This window comes from Pyxicephalus adspersus, chromosome 5, assembly GCF_032062135.1.
Source record: "Pyxicephalus adspersus chromosome 5, UCB_Pads_2.0, whole genome shotgun sequence".
In the NCBI taxonomy this organism is placed as follows: Eukaryota; Metazoa; Chordata; class Amphibia; order Anura; family Pyxicephalidae; genus Pyxicephalus; species Pyxicephalus adspersus.
This window is the reverse complement of record NC_092862.1, coordinates 40,473,622-40,490,549: the sequence shown is the minus strand read 5'-3', so window position 1 is coordinate 40,490,549 and position 16,928 is coordinate 40,473,622. Positions and strand designations below refer to the sequence as shown.

At 35.1% G+C, this 16,928-nt stretch overlaps 1 protein-coding gene across 3 annotated transcripts in view; it reads left to right on the top strand.

Moving 5' to 3' along the window:
* The window catches only part of SPIDR (scaffold protein involved in DNA repair), a 207,892-nt gene that overhangs the window by 9,848 nt on the left and 181,116 nt on the right, over nucleotides 1-16,928 (top strand). For all 3 annotated transcript variants that reach the window (XM_072411239.1, XM_072411241.1, XM_072411238.1), the window contains exons 2-5: nucleotides 670-825; nucleotides 2,429-2,498; nucleotides 3,876-4,058; nucleotides 5,538-5,710. In XM_072411239.1, the coding sequence (XP_072267340.1) occupies nucleotides 670-825; nucleotides 2,429-2,498; nucleotides 3,876-4,058; nucleotides 5,538-5,710 (582 nt within the window). The remainder of the gene's footprint in view (nucleotides 1-669; nucleotides 826-2,428; nucleotides 2,499-3,875; nucleotides 4,059-5,537; nucleotides 5,711-16,928) is intronic.

The window sequence follows — 16,928 nt, the reverse complement described above, 5'->3', positions numbered from 1 at the left end:
TGTGTCAGAGTGATTAGAAGGGGATACATTGACACAGAGTGATTTTTAAGTATTTTGTTCAGAATCTTTTTTTTCTAGGTTTTTCTTGTTTAAAATTGGGTGCGTCTTATAGGCCGGAGCGTCTTATACGCCGAAAAATACGGTAGGTTTTGGATTTAGATATTTACAAACTTAGAAATAAACATATTATGAGTTTAAGTTGCACATTTTCACAAGCATTTCGTTATTTTGATGGGAAAAAGCATATGGGCACAATGGAAACTTGTAAATTAAACTGAAGCACATATTACATGTACAACAAAGGAGATTTATTGATTTATTAACGCAAAATGTTTTTTATTTGACTGTGTCTTGAGCTGCACTTGTTTGGCTCCATGTACACTTTCCTTTACACTGCTCTTTTCTTTTCTTTCTCTTTACACTGCTACAAGCAAGCCTTTTGTTAGCATGTCACTGATTGGCTTCTTGTGCTGCGTTTTCTGCTGTACTGTAGGACTGCAAGAAACTTTCTGGACGTTACAATACTTGCATTGTTAAAAAAAATATAATTAAGGATTAATCAAATAGAGCTGTATTAATTTGCATCTTTTAATATCTGTCTGGAAATCCCATTTAAAATCCCTGTCAGTTTTTTTGCTGTACAATTATCCTATCTTTGTTTTTTTATAGGGTAAAAGGTCTGCAGATAAGATTTATGCATGCTTTCCAGATGAGGCCAGTCACAGTGCAAAAAAAACCATTGCAGAGGGGACAATTAAACCGTCAACGCTCAGCAAAGCATGGAAGAAATGTGGAGAGGGATTTCATAAGTGTCCAGGAGAGAAGGTAGCATTTTCTCTAATAACAGCAAGAACACAAGAAAACTAGGTGCCTGTCAGATGATGCTATAGGATAAATATTTTCTAGACTTGCATTCTTAGATTATTCCTATATTCATTATTTGGACAGAATCTAATCTAACCTTTTAACTGAAAGGGACTGTTTACACAGAGAGCTGTTGCAGTGTCTTAACCCCTGCTAGTGTGCATTGCATAAGGGAGCCCATTTATCATGAATGGACTGGCAGCGAAACACAGTGAATTAAAAATGTCAAAAACACAGTTTACCACAATGCAAATGTACGTGTTCTGGTTAATTTCTGTTCATCATGTGTTGCATTCTAATGTTCAGTATGTTGTACAATACACTGCATGTGGAGCAGGCAATTTGCAAGTCATTGTGGCAATGCGTATTTAAGTTCTTTACTATGACACACATTTGTTAATGAGTTAATAGTAAATTTGTTAAAAGAAACGTGAGGGCTGCCATTGCTGACTACTTTCTGAAAATATTACTTTCTTGGCTTTTATGGTGACTAAATCAGCCAGCCTTGAATAACTACACAGATCAGTAAAATCAGAAGTCTCTGTACTTTAAGTGTTATAGCTGTAGGGCCATCCTAAGAGCCAGGAAACCAGTATTTTTTGGATAGCAGCAACAAGTTTTGTGCCCCCAGCAGCCATTAAGTAAAAGTATTCACAGCATACCTGATTTGTCAGGATGCATGTGCAAAGGAGATACTTTGTTCCAGTACAGAATAGCGCCAAAACTGTACTCTAAAGTGCACTTGGCTCTATGTACACTAGAAAATAAGAGCAGGCTTGTAGAAAAAAACATAGACAGAAGAGAATGCACAGTGTCTTCTGTTAAAAAAAAAGTGAACTTTATTTCCGCTTTAAGTACCACTAATTTCTTTTAATTTGTGTCCATGTGTTTGCTGGTAAACTTCATATAACGTTATGCTGTGATGCCCTTATCCTCCCCTAGATGGCAGTGGTTTAGTAAAGATTGTTAATATATTGTAATTCCTTTGATTATGCAGATATGTGAACAGCAGGGGCAATATAAAGATTTAATGGATTACTCTACCTCATGAATTTGTAATCAGTTTTATGTAAGTTGTGCTGCCAGTCAAGTATACATCATGAATACATTTAGTTATTCATGATACATATTATATTTCAGATATGTGTGGTGGGGAAACGTAGTAACTCTCATTTCACAAAGTCAAAAAATTCTACATTAGTTGTGGTCATTGAAAGGCAAAAATATCTTGTCTAAGCTACTTTTCTGCATTGATAAACTTAATAAACATAATGCTCAAGTGCATTTGGATTACATTTTTAGCTAATTATGACCTGGTGGGCTGGACTGTAATTCAAAGTATAACTTGGAATGATAATTATTAGAGTGAGGAATTGTTCAATCCCACGTTTTGTTTACCACAAAGTACCTGTATTGTACTGATGTCCTGTAGTGGCTGCTCATGATGACAGTTTTGCTGCCATGTCGAACCAGTGTGCAGTTGATAGTTTGTTTTACACAATATGGTAATATTTATCAGTTAAGCATCTTTCTTGAAAAAACTCCTTTTTCTCCTGCTCTGCAGAAATCTAGGCCATCAAGAAAAAAAAAAAAAACTGCCCGGAACTTGGCACAGTCCTTTTTATTTGATGAAGGTAAATTGCATGTGTAATGGCTAACTGCACAATAAAAGTAGAAGTCTTGCAGATTAGGATAAAAATCTTAGCTGACCCATTTCAGATTTTTTTTTTATGGAAACTGTATCTATATTTGTTTTCAGCATGAAGAAATTTCATTTTGAATAGATCTGGGTTTTTCTTTTTAGCTCCAAAATCTTTTACAGTATTTTTTTTTCATAGTAAATAACATTTATAGAATATATATTTGTAAACTACTTACAGCTATTGCTATGTGGTATATCATTTGCTACTTGACCTAATGTAACCAGTGGACTTTCAGTGTAATTTTGTTACATGAACAAGCTCCCAGCCTGCACGGGGTCACCTGCTAAGATAGATTGGTGCAGAATATTCTTTAGATTTCAGTCAGGAAAACATAAATAAATGAGTCCTTCTGTTAAATTTTTATTGATTCTTCCCAATATGACTATTTAGATTGTTAGGTTTCTTTTAGCATTTGAGACAATCTACTTTATTGGCTTACATCTGTGTGGCTGCCCAAAGAAGTATGCATTACACTTAAAACTTTAACATTAACCCTTAAATTCCTTAAAGGAATCTAAGAGAACAATGACTTCCATTACTGGCTTCCTTCAATAAAATAATAGTTGTCTCTCTGTCCCTGGCTTTAATATTGTTGAGAACTGACTTGGTATGTATATTAAAAAGTCACAGATAATTTAAAGCTCATCATCTTTTTACTTGTTCTGGAGAAATACATTAGAAAGTGTTACAGCCACTGGACCAGCATTAATGCCAGGGTTTTTGAATCTAAAAGAAGATCCGTTATCAGTGTCAACCATTTTATTCTCTTAGCATGGGATACCTTAAAATATACCATATTGTACAAAAGAGAGACAATCTGTTCTAATCATTAGAACTGATTCTCTAAAATACACTGGGAAAGCAACATTGGTTCACCCATAAAGTCAGTAGAAGTCAGAAGAACCATTTGATGTGCAAAAGGCTACAGGGATCAACACTTCTGGAAGTGTTGGCTTCTTCACCAGACTATTTGGGACTTGTTTTCATGACCAGAACAAAATTCAGTTAGACAGGTGACAGAAGTACAGTATTCAGTCTCTAATTATCAGGTTTAGGCTTAGTTGACATTTTCTCAGCAGAGATCAATACTAGGTCTATGTAGCCCATACGTTAAAATTAACCTTTCATTTTCCCAACGTAACCAAAATAAGTTCACCTAGGTTTGTAAAAGCTGATGTGTAAAGGGTAACTTTTGTATAGTCATGTATATTGCTTTCTAGGCACTTGGTTTACCTTTTTGTGTGCACAAATAGCTTAATTTTTTAACATAATTATATAATTGAGCAGATAATAATTTTTTTTTCACAGAAACCTCATCAGAAGATTGTGGAAAAGATCCAGCAGACATTGTATGGAGTTCCAGTGATAGCAATTTATCCAATGATGGGAGTGAGGAAGAAGATTTACCCAACATTTCTGAATTGTCACCTCAGAGTGCCAGGAGATTGCAGGATACTGATATGTCTGTTTATTCACAGAGTTGTAGTGGAGGTAAGAGGGTTAGGATTGTTTTGTTTTTTGTTTTCTCTTTTTAGCATTTGTAAATATGCTCTATAAATCAACCTGGAACAAATTTTTGTTTTATATTCTGTCCATTACAAATATGGGGTGTCCCACACATTCTCCAAAAAATCCTAGTCGCTTGTTATGATCATTCTGTGATTTCAGTACATTTAGTCAGGGACATCAAATAAATGAGTTGGATGAGAACATCAAACATCCATTCTGACTTCTCTGGCTATGGTGGACAGGCCTGGAGAGGAGATAGGTATTGCATTTTAAGCTACTGAAACCAGATATTTGAGTTTGTTTTGTTGAGGTACAGTTGAAAGCTGACAGTTTTTAACAAAGGCGTACATTGAATGTACCATATACTGTGCATGTGCTAGTAGGAAGAATATACGATGATATATTAAAAAAAAAAACTGAAAATGTTGGCCTATTTGATTAAGGATAACTTTTTTTTTTTTATTATTTCATTGTTCAAATGTTTAATACAGTGTAAACTCCATGCCACAGAATTATTATAGCATTGTGGTTTTCGGAAGAGAAACCCAGCCACCGTTGCTGCCTATTGAAATTTGCAACCTACCACACAAGTTTGGGGAAGGGGACAGGTTTCTACTTTGACTTAATACTTTTTTTTTAATTTAATGAAATGTTTGGTGACATCAGTGTACAAGGGAACCTAAAACTCCACCTGCTAGCTGAGAATAACAATGCAGTATAGAAGCCTTAAAGAGGAACTAAACTCAAAAGTCACCCGAAACAAAAAAAAATACACTTCCCTTCAATCCAGCAGAGCAGTCGATCGGTCCGGAGGTGTCCTCCATCAGGTCCCGCGACGTATAGCAATCCATCTTTGGGCTGGCGCTCCGGGCACCGCCATCTTCTCCTTTTCTTCCGGGTTCTTCTTCTTATGTCACCCAACCCAGGCTCAAGATCGGGTGATGTAGATGGGGAAAATTTTTTTTTCCCTTTTGACGAAAGCACCCAAGAGCTTCACAGGATACCTACGTCACGCATCCCGGGAGGCTCTTGGTCTGTGCTCCCATTCATTCTCGATTGAATAAGGGGGCGGTGCTACACTTAAAAAAAACAAAAACAAAAAAACAGAATTTTTACCTTTTACATAAAAGGGTTTCCTACCCTTTAATGTAAATTGAAAAATCTGAATTTAGGAACGCTTGTCCTGCCCGTAACAAATTAAGAAAATATGTACAAAACCACTGTAACAGCAGCATATATCTTCAACTAGCTTTGTAGTAAGGTAAAAAAATTGTCAGTAATGCTTTTGGCATTTATGTATTGGTATAATATGTACTCCTTTTATGAAAAATATGTCTGAGTTAGAGTAAAACTTGGGCAAGCCACAAAGTACTGGAGCATAAATATTCAGACAGAAAAAATAAGCCTGCAGTATATGCTGGTTAAATAACGCTTGATCTTGTTTTTACACACTTTATGCAGTTGCTACCGATGTCCCTATGATTTCTGACTTCCAAGATGACAATAATTTGGAGTGTGCTTCGGATAAATGTAATGTGTCTGAAACTGCTGAAAGTGTTGTAGCCATCTCAGACTCTGAATCCTCAACCAGCGATTTTTTTGCATCCCAGCAATGCAAGCCAGAACTTTCCAAAGTAAGTTCACTGTAATTAAAATGTATCATATTTTCTACAACTGTATTTTGTTACCTAGTATGTGATAAAAAAATAATAGAGCAGAGTGATGAACCTGTGAACACCATTCTACTGCAGTCCAGCTATCTAGAGCAGTGGTGGCCAAATAACTTAATGTAAAGGGTTGCAAATGCTTCTTCACATAATAGTCAGTAAATGTAATGCTGCAGAAAGGTTTTTAGAGACTGAGGACATGCAACAGGAGATGGTCAGAGGCTGCAAATAATTTATAAGTAGTTTTTGGAGACATGCTTTAAGAGACAGTCATAACCTGTTACATGGGACAGCCAGGGATCATTGTCCTTTACAAATCAGTGGTTCAACATTTGTGCTTCCCACAGCCTCCTAAATATTACTTGTAATATCTGGTTTTAGCCAGACCCGTTATAAAAGCAAAACATAAAAAAATATATATATAGAGAGCACTGAAAAAAATTATGAAAGAAATAATCCCAAGCGCTTAAAGCCATTTAAGAAATAATTTTAAGAAATATATACTGTACTTAAATTTCAAACTATTGCATATCAAATAATGACTTGAGTCAAATAAACAGCATAATTAAAGAGCAACACAGACAGCAGTGTTCTATAAAGTGGTGATGTGGAACGGTGGGGAATAGGGGTATATGGATACAAAACAAAGTTTACAAAATAACAATTCTAATACAATTGGTGTGAAATAATTGGGCAATGTGTATTATTTTCCATAAAACACTAATGTTGTTCTGTTTCAATATTTGCATTACATTTTTACAGACTTAAAACCCATAATATTTCATGTGTCAGTTTTAAGTAATTTTTAGATATATAATATCTACTAATAATACAGCTTCATTCACTGAAGTGTTAATGTTGCTATGAATATTAAGGCACTAGATCACTTATAAATTTAAAGTAGAATCAAATTTTGACTTTTGGCATTTTCTGAGTTTGGCTACTGTTCTGTCTATGCTGCACAGCAACACATGATACATTGAGATGCAATTTTAGGATCCCCACAAGTGTTTAGATAAAAGTAGCTACAATTTATAACATACTGGATTACAATGAGTAAAGATCACACTATTCTTTCATTCTAATGCTGTGAATAGTTTGAATGCTAACTCAATCAGCATTTTTTCCTCGTTTTTTTAAAAGGTATAATAAGTATTTTGTACATTTTTTTAAAGGTTTTAAGGGTATTTTATGCAACAATAGTATGTGATTAGTTACTATATGTGCAGTGCTTGTATTATAATAAAGTGACAGCAGAGGGCAGCCACGTTCCACTGTCTTCCCTAAGCCTAGCTTTTTTTTTTTTATATACTAGTAGAGCTTTGTAGTCATTTTTCTAAGTCTGATAATTTATTTATGATAGTTTATCTATGCTAAAAATGCACAAACTGTCCCTAATTTTAGTGATAGAGCCTATCAGGGGACTTCTCTTTTTGTCTATTGTGAATATTTGTTCCTTCTATTTAGCCTAGTGACTATTTGTACCTGGACACACCAGGGAGTAACAGAAAGTTGTGGGAGGTCCACAATGTTGCATTATGTCCACAACAGCTACCACCAGAATAAGTGGTGAAGAGAAGGGAATCTTTAAATGGGGTACATGTTTTAAGGACATCTGCTTAGGATCTGTTGTCTTTTAGTTTCTCTAGGAAGTGAAGGGAGGTCTCCCCAACAAGGCAATTCAAATGAATTAATCATTAAACCTGATGGGGTTTTGCCATTCCTATATCATATTTACACTTTACGTACACTGTTTTCTTTAGTTTTAGCTGTAAAATAATTATTAGCTGTAAATCAATTATTCTAGTAGTGTTTAATTCACAGGCAGGGCTACTGATGTTCATACTGGTGGTGAGGTTGTGGTTTGGTTATTGCTTCCTCACGCCCCTCATCTGCTACCTTTGGTGCAGCAACGTATAGAGGATAAATGTGGGGGGAACAATACTGTTATTTTATTTTCACAAATATTTTACTCTGTATTATTGACAGGTCCTCTGTGTATAGGGTGTGCAAGGGTCATGTCTTTCCAGCTCTAGCACATTTTCTAATGTTTTAAGTAGATTAGTTGCTTTTATGAGGCCAGAAGGTCGATAGAAAGATTGCCTGGATGGACTTTGCTTTTCAAATGTGTTCTAGCCACTTGTGAATCACCTTTCACCTGCTAACACTTTTTTTCCTAATCTTTGTTGTAAATTATTGGCAGAGTGTCCAGTTTACTTGGTAACGTTTCAATTCTGATAAAGGTGTTTGTAACCACATTACCCTCAAGAGGGTGCCAAGATTCAATCAATACTTTACTTGACAGTATGAAATGTTTTTCTTTCTTTTGTTGTTTATTTGATTAATTTTGTACAGTTTGGTGGAATAACTCATAGCGGTGCAGTGACAAAATTTCTGTGTTGTATATACTGCATTCTTGCTTATATATCTACAAATTACCTATGTAGGCATTATCAAAAAATTTCTTTAATTCAGGGAAATTTATTTTAAAAGGATTAAAATTGCTTCCAAAAATACTAAGCACAGCTTTTGGACAATCATTTTAAAATTTAGTGTGAACTGTTTGTGAAAAATTGCCTATTCTTATATGCAATAAAGTTCTGCCCGATCCCGATCCTGATTATTGAAAGTGGAACACATTTCCAGACTTTAGCCTTTTTTAATTAACAGAAAAACTGTCCTCCAAAAAGAAAAAATTGGAACTTGTTACTAATACTTTATGCCATCTCAGGAAAGTGAGATCAGGCAAAGTCTGGGATCCAAAGGAATTCTTCTGTAGCAGCTCATAGCAAAGTTGAATACTCCCTGGTGACAGAATTTTAATGAAATGTATTGATCAGTTTCATGACAGTTGTATCTTCTTCCTTTTTACTCATCTCTTTTAATCCTTCCATCATGTCATCCTGACATAGCTGAAATTAATTGTTCTCATCCTGTACATTTTCAGAATATCTTTTTTACAATAAATAGTCTTTTGGTTTTAAAGTATATCTCTGGCCACATTTTTTTGTTGGAACTGTGACCCTGAATGTGCCCACAGAGATGCAACTTACTACATTGTTACAGAGAAGGTCAATAGTTTGCTTTTACATTGGCCATACAATTGTTCAAAATTCACCCTAAAAGTTAATGCCCATGTGTTCTCTATAGCTGGTTCACACTGCAAGGACTTGCTATGACTTTGGAAGCTGCAGTGACAATAACATTCAGCAGTTTATCTGGTTCTTATGTTCTACCACAGATCCACAATGCTTGAATTTTGGGGCTTTTCTGCTGAATCATGCCATGCAAACCTTGTAAATTCACTCTTTACAGGATCCTTTGCTTTCAAATAAAATAAGCCTATGTTTGCATCGGCAAACTCAAGCTTGTTTACAGCATTGTAGTTACCATGACCTATTCCATGTCATTTACTACTGAAGAGTGGGTACGCTCACATTGGGATATGTATTTGACAGCCAATAGGTTAAACCACTAAACCTTCACATTTATTTGTAAGTTGTATTTGTACATTTTTGTACTGGGTTTTAGGATTATTCCAAGTGTATGCAGTGCTTTAATCTGCGTGCATTGATAGCAAACATCACAGTGACTAACTTGTTTGGGAAAACAGAGCAATTGTCTATAACTTTAACATTAAAAAGTTCAGCAAATGTGTATCTGTAAACACCTCTCCCTGAATCTGTGGTCAGCGAATAATCTCTGCATCATGTTTATTCTGATTTGTTCCATTTATATGATAATGGAGTAAGTCTTCTTGGAGTCTCTGAAAATCTATATAAGCACAGTGGCTGAACTAGTTTCAGATGTCTAATTGATGCGTAGCATGAAATCTTGCTGAAAATACCATGAGGATTCATCTCCCATGTAATCCAAAGCTTAGATGAGGTTTCTTCCATCTGAGAGTTGAAGGCAGCCAGCAGAGAGCTGATTTTATGAGGCATAGTAGTTTCAGGGAAAAAACTCCATTAAACTCAGATCAGATTGACTCATAGCCATCTAAGTATTAGGGTCATGACAGCTGAATCTTTTTACTTGACAGCCATTTTCCCACCCTTTTCGCCTTTCTATTACATCATGATGGCATAGGTGAAGTTAAACTTGTCTTATGATGTAGAAATTTACAATATTTAATTACAGATAAAAAGGGCAATATCATACACCATGTATAGTAGTTACTGTGTCTCTAGTATCTGGGTAGTGGTAGGAAATGGTTCAAACCCTTTCCCTTTCTCTCCCAGAAACCCTGCAGGAAGTGGGGAAAACTCTATCTGGCAGTTGCCAGAACAGGTGTCCCCATCCGAAGTTTTCCCATTATATTTTGCTATAACCTTTTGTCTAGACTTGGATTTGCCTTCACTTTTTTTCTAGTGACAATAGAAAAGGTGAACCTCTCCCAGTGGGCCATGATTAGAGATAATAATTCAAAAGATATTCTTCTATAAAAAAATGGATAGAAATACTGTTTTGAAAAAAAGACTTAAGTCAATCAGTCAACCACTGGGGAAAAAAACATATCCCAGATATAAAACCCTATGGACATAGTTGATCCAGAGCAGGCAAAAAAACCTGGTACAATTTGATCCACCAGGGGGGAAAATCCTTCTTTATTCCCTGAGGAATTTAGATTTTTCCGGGGTCAACTGTCTCTGTTATCTTTATTTTAAAGCTTTATTACCCAGTTATATTCTGTGCTTCTAGCATTTGTAAAAAAAATACATAGCTATGTATATAAGCTGTATTGTTATCTCTATTGAATTAATTTTAAATTACTTTGAATTGGAAAACAAAATATAATCCTAAAGTAATTGGTGCTTAATTACAAACACAATGTATAGAACAGTTTAGGTGCAGGTATACATCTCAACCGGTTTTCATTACTGCTGAACAATGTACAAACGATTTGTCGTCAATTGGTATGCATTGCTGTACTTTACATGGTGCCTTGTTATAGGTCTGCATACTCTTATATAGCCTATGGTGCTATGATAGTGATACGTGGTGAGTTGTGCATGCTTGAAATGTGCTATATGAAGGATATATCCTGTAACCTTGCCTTTTATCTGTCTATTGGTTGTATATGGTAGTCTTTTGAAGCTACGTGAGTCTTTTTTTTTTTTTTTTTTTTTACATAGCTTGTCCATATGCCTTATATGAGTAATGGACCCATGTAGAATGCTGATTGGTCACATTTGATGGTACAAAATACTTTTGTAGAAGTTGTTCAGGAGTACCTCATCTGTGTGACATGTGTGTAGCATTTCTGCAGTAAATGAAACCATTACCTTTTTGAACTCCATTAGCACATTAGTGTTACCAGCTGTGAGTATGAATATATATATATATATATATATATATATATATAGCCATATTCTGAACAAAATCATACTGTTTTTTTCTTTTCCTATTCTAAAGCACATTAATATATTGATGTTCTTTGTCCATGTTTGGAAACAAGTTCCTATCACCTACACACATTCTATACATTCTACTGGGTGTTTTGCCATTGATTATAGTTTCTATATGAACATGTATGGACCTGTGTTGTGACACACATGGAACGAATAGAGCTTCCAAAAACGAAAGTTAAATTTTCTAGCAGTAAACATGATTCAATGCCAGAAGTCTGCAACCTATGAAAAACGTGTTACCACTCACCGGATAGCCAAAGGGTTAAGAAACTCTTAGATTGATCTGTACATTCCTCTCATACTAGATGTATATTATGAAATGCATGCATGTTTGGTGTTTGCTATAGATAGATATGTTATACATATTTTGTAAAATGTAAAATGATTGTTTCAAGATAATGAAAAATATTTATTTAGTGTTACAAACTAAACGTCCCTTCCCCAATAATTCAAACAAACAATTAGTTCTAGGTGGAAGATAGCTAACCTATCAGTATATTTTTGAGTTGTGGTAGGAAACTTTGTTTCCATTGTTGATGCAGAGTTCCTCCAAGTGTTTGATGACCTGCAGATCATTACTAATGAGAACTGAATGCTGCTGCCCTGTGCTTTCTTTTTGCAGTGCCAAACACTATGCCTACAGTGAATTGGCATATGGCACACATATTGCATTAGTTGATATTTAATCCTTTTCCTGTGCTGGATCATAAAGGGATAGTACATTTATCTTGTTCCGTTTTAGCAGTTTCTGAATATACTGTCATTACCAGTAGCAACCAATCAGATCTTTTTTTTTTTTTTTTTTTTTTTTTTTTTTTTTTTTTTTTACATCTCCAGTACAGCCAAGATAAATAAAATAAAAGCTTATAGGTTACTGTGGGAAAAGCAGGATATTTTTACACTCCAGACGTTTTGTGCTTTGTCCTTTTTAAAGCTAAATGTATCTAAAAGAAAGAGATAGCAGAATTAAATTAATCACTTACCTTTCATTAAATCAAAACTTTTGTTGAATACTTTTTGCCTTTAAAATATATAGGGAAATTGACTATCAAGTCAATAACAAATAAAGGAATCCTTGTTTGTCCCAATACAAATAATTACATTTATGTAGTATATTACTAAGTGTTCTCAGGTACAGAAAGGTATGGTAAAACAAGGGATCCTATTATGTCCAGACCTAGGCTTCTTCTCTTTGTCTCCTACCACTTTGTCTATTTTCCAGAGTGGAGCTGAAGGGCTTGCAAAAAAATACCCATTATTCTAGACTATTGTTTCTCAACCATAGGTTGTTAGGGGTTCCTTGGGCAACTAACAATTTGTGTATCTCGGTTAGTTATCACTAATACCAATGATCTTTTTGGCTATCTGTAAGGTTGACATTCTTTCTACTGGCCATTAATGTAGGAAACATTCTTTCTACTGACCATCACACTGATATACTGTGAGCTGTGGATATAGTAATTTTAACAGGGGTTCCTAAGACATGAAAGTTATTTCAAGGGTTCCCCCATGTTAAAAGGTTTAAGAAAGGCTGCACTAAATTGTCTGAGGTGTCTGGGCAATGACCAGCAGGAAAGGATCCTGGCAGTCTATATGTGGATTCTAATAGATCTTTGGATTTGTCAGAATCATCCCTGGATTTGGGTCAGAAGCACCCCTTAACCCAAGATGGACAAGCAATGCTTGCAAAATACTAGCTATAAACTTATGTGCCTGTTAACTAACTCCATGAAAGTAATTTTATAAAAAAACTTTTTTTTCCTTGTATTTTTTTAAATGCAGCATCACTTTTATCACTTATTTTTCCTAAACTATTGAACCTTTTATATATTTACTTTAAACATGCATTCTCTATCTCAGGTTGAAACTGATTAGGAACTTAAATTCCATTTAAATTCTTGTATTTTTTTTTACAATAGGTATAGGATAAAAGAACAAATTGTCTAATAGCTCAAATGTAAAAATGGATTTTGCCCTACTTTCCTTGTAAAAAAACACATTGCAAGTCGTGAAAATAAAAGAGGAACAAGTCTCCCGGTAGGTTTTACACAGATGGAGTTGCCCAAGAAAAGAAGCACAGATGCTTCCTGTAACTAAAGTGTTTCTTTACCAACAAGCCACAGATTTCACCTGACAAGAAAATAATGTGCCAAATGCAGTGTTACACACGAATAGTGCATATTTATTGTTTTAGACCAGAAGACCAGATAATTTAGAATTTAGATAATTTTTTATTATTGCATTTAAACTTGGCAAAACCTCAATGCAATTAAAAAACAAAAAACAAAAAACATATCGGTTATTTTGTGTCCCCATGTATGTAGTCATTGTATCAGCTACAACTTGTGTCAAAGTTTTACATAATAGGAGACATTTCTCCTCAGCATGTATGATATAGATGTGTAGGAACCTATAGCACCTTTTGACTTCAGGTGATCTCTAATGCATAGTGGTTGCAAATGATGACAATCACTTGTGAGTTATTGATTTAGGGTAGCTAACAGGCCTTTTTAAAATATAAAACATTTACACATAATACAAGTAAAGTATGTGCATGGCAATTTAGTGCAAAAGCAATAGGTAGAGTAGTTCAGGTTGGTGAGATTCTGGCAAGCCCAAAAATGTGTGGTTTTGCTTTAGCAATGATCGAAGTATTACATGTCACTTCAGTGCAAAAGAAGCGAGCACCAGTGCAGTTACAAAAAATGGAGGGTTGAACGATGATTTGTTGAAGTTACATGCCAACCTACAGGGAGAATGGCAATCCTTTGATCCTTCCTTTTGTCATTTTGTCATAACAGGAATAAACTACTCGCTCCCTCCCACTCAACACATTGATTTATTAAAAGCTGGATAGATTTGGATTTCTCTGTATAAAGGGAAGTGTGGCCAATCTCAAAAGTCTCCTGTAGATAAATTTGCAAACAGAAAGCACCTGTCCTTGAAAATTGTAAGTGATGAAAGAGCAGATTCACAACCTTGCTTTTAGTGCTAGGGGTAAATACTTTACCCTGGGGTCTAAGCAATGCAGGTAGTAGTGTGCATGTACCATTGACATTGTGCTAGAAAAAGCCAAGAGGTCATGTTCATACTTTTTTTTTAAATATTAATTTTTATTGAAATTTTTCATGTTCATACTTTTGTATCTCTTAGCTGGTATAGGTAGCCAAGAGTCACAAGACCCACATTTATTCTGCTGATAACCCAGGAGGTAAAGTGGCACTGCTTCTACTTTTTTTTTTTAATCCTTTACAATACTAATGTATTAATGCGCTATTATCTTGTACAATACCAATGTATTATTTATCTGACGAAACTGAAACTTTTAATTCACTTTAATTCTTCAGTTGGGGGTTTAGGACAATATGGTCAATGTACAAATGACGCTTTTGATAGTGTTGGCATACAAGGAAATGGGACCTATTTTTTTTTTCTGAAAGAACCGGTTAGATCTGTATGCTGTTGTATTGCTGTTATTGAGTTTCTAGTGCCAAACCCATGCCAGTGTGACTCACTGGTATCTCAAAAAAAAAAAAATTGGTCAACTGTCAGCGGGTAGTTATAAATGGGATTTTGGATAAATATTCGTTTAGTCATTGATCTCTTGTTATGCATTTAGTTATGACTACTAGTTTAATTACTTTTTAATAATTCGACCTATATTTTTTAAATTCTGTGATGTCATTCGACTTTCCGTCAATCTGATGTGTTGCTGATCCATATAACCTAGTTTTGCTTATAATTGCTTGTTAATTATCTCAATGAACAAACAGTGTTTTAACTGACTATAGCTTTCAGACTCTCCTTTTGTTTATTAAAGATTAATCCTGGCAGCCTGGCACTGGTATAAACAAGATTTGGAGGTTATATTTTAGATATTGTGGCCACATTTTTCAACCCTTATGTTTTCAGAATGTTTCTTCCCTCCGTTGGCATCCCTTTTATTTTGGTATTTATTATGTTACTTTAGAGAGCAGGATAACTATATGTGATAAATGGCTGTGGTACATTTTACCTAACTATAGATTTTAAAGGGTAAAAAAAAAATTAAAATGTATATAAGACCCTTTTTATACCTGCATTGGAGAACTGCATGGTTGGCTGGTCCCATATGCATAGAAAACTGCTGCTTCATGCCCTGGAGCATCAAACCACACTGCTGGAAACACATGTGCATGCAGCTGCAGCCACAGTAGCTGAAAACCACTTGTGGCCACCATGAAACCAAGCCATGTTCCACTGTGCAAAATAATTCCCAATTACTCCCATTCATTTGACTGGGAGGGGTTGGGACTGAAGTTCAGCCTGCAGCAGAGCGCTGAAGTTTATGGCAAGTCTGAAATTGTACTTAAGAAAAATTCCATCCAAAATCTCATATGAAAAAACATGCAGAGCATCTCACAACCAACTTAATTATTGTACACCTGCCACATCCCAAGATCAAGAGATTTTTGAAAAGGGGTAAAATAGGGGACTTTAATGGCAGTTTATAAGTAGTATACCCAAATAAGTAACAATTATATTTCTGTACAATGCCAATGTTTCTAACACAGACATTAAACACAGGGGTTTTAACCCTTATCCAATCTATTGTCTTAAATTACTTTAATGAGGAATGGAAAGAACAGTAGAACAAAATCTTTTTTGCAAGGCAAAGCAACACATTCACTCTAATACTGATCCTACAAGCTGCCCTAATTATTTTGCGTTACACTTAATTTGCTCAGCTTGGCCAGTTGCCTAGCTCCAGGGCTATTGCATTATTGTATTCACGTTACCTGTTAGTATAGTAACGTATAGTGTAGGATAGCATCTCGTATAGTAGTGCTATATTAATATATATACGGCTCTCCTTCCTGGCTGGCCCGCCACATCCAGCCTTACAATGCAGATCTAGCAGTTTTTTATTACACAAAATTATTCCAAAGTGCTTGCAACCAGTAAGGAAGCTTTCCCTAGCCAAACACTAACATTTATCCTTTGCACTAAATTGGGCATCCTCGCTTCAAGGGTAGTTTTTGAATAGTAGTATATTTTACTCTATTTAATATTGAGTTTTTATTAAAACTTGAATAAACCAGTGATGCAAAGGCAGTTTTACAACTTCTGTCAGGTGTTAAATGCTGTCTGTGTCCTCACTGGGGAGATTAACCTAACTTTCTGTCCAGTGTTATCAAGTGCAATGCAAACGAGGCCATAAAAAAGTTTCCAAGTGTTAAACTAAAAAGGGAAAAACATTTTGCCTTAATTTGAGATTTTGAGAATTGTATTTACAAATCATCTTCTGTACAAACCAAATGATTGATTCCAGAAATATTTATCTGGCCTAATGTATTCAAGTATCTGAAAATTATATGTCTCGTCAATAGTGGAAAAAAAATCTAAAAAAGTAACAACTTAGAGGGAAAAAAACAGAGTAAGTGTGTTCCAATGGACAACAGAGCGTGATGGAGTTGCTGTCATGTGAAGACAAGACTGACATTCCTTGCTGTGGAGCCAGCACAGAAACTTATTGGAATGAACCTAAGTGAGCTTGGCAATGCTCCAAGAACCAACGTCACAAAATGACTTAACAGAACACAGTGTTCTTGGCTGTTATGCAAATATGTGTTCAGATCCCAGCTGAAATGGATATAGATACACATTTTCAAAGAAAAAAAAATACAATCAGTGAAAATAAAAGTAAAAATTATTACACTTTAATGGTTTACTAGTCAGTTATTCACTGACTACTTTCATTACTGCATTTTGGTGATTGTAGAAGGAGTTAAGTT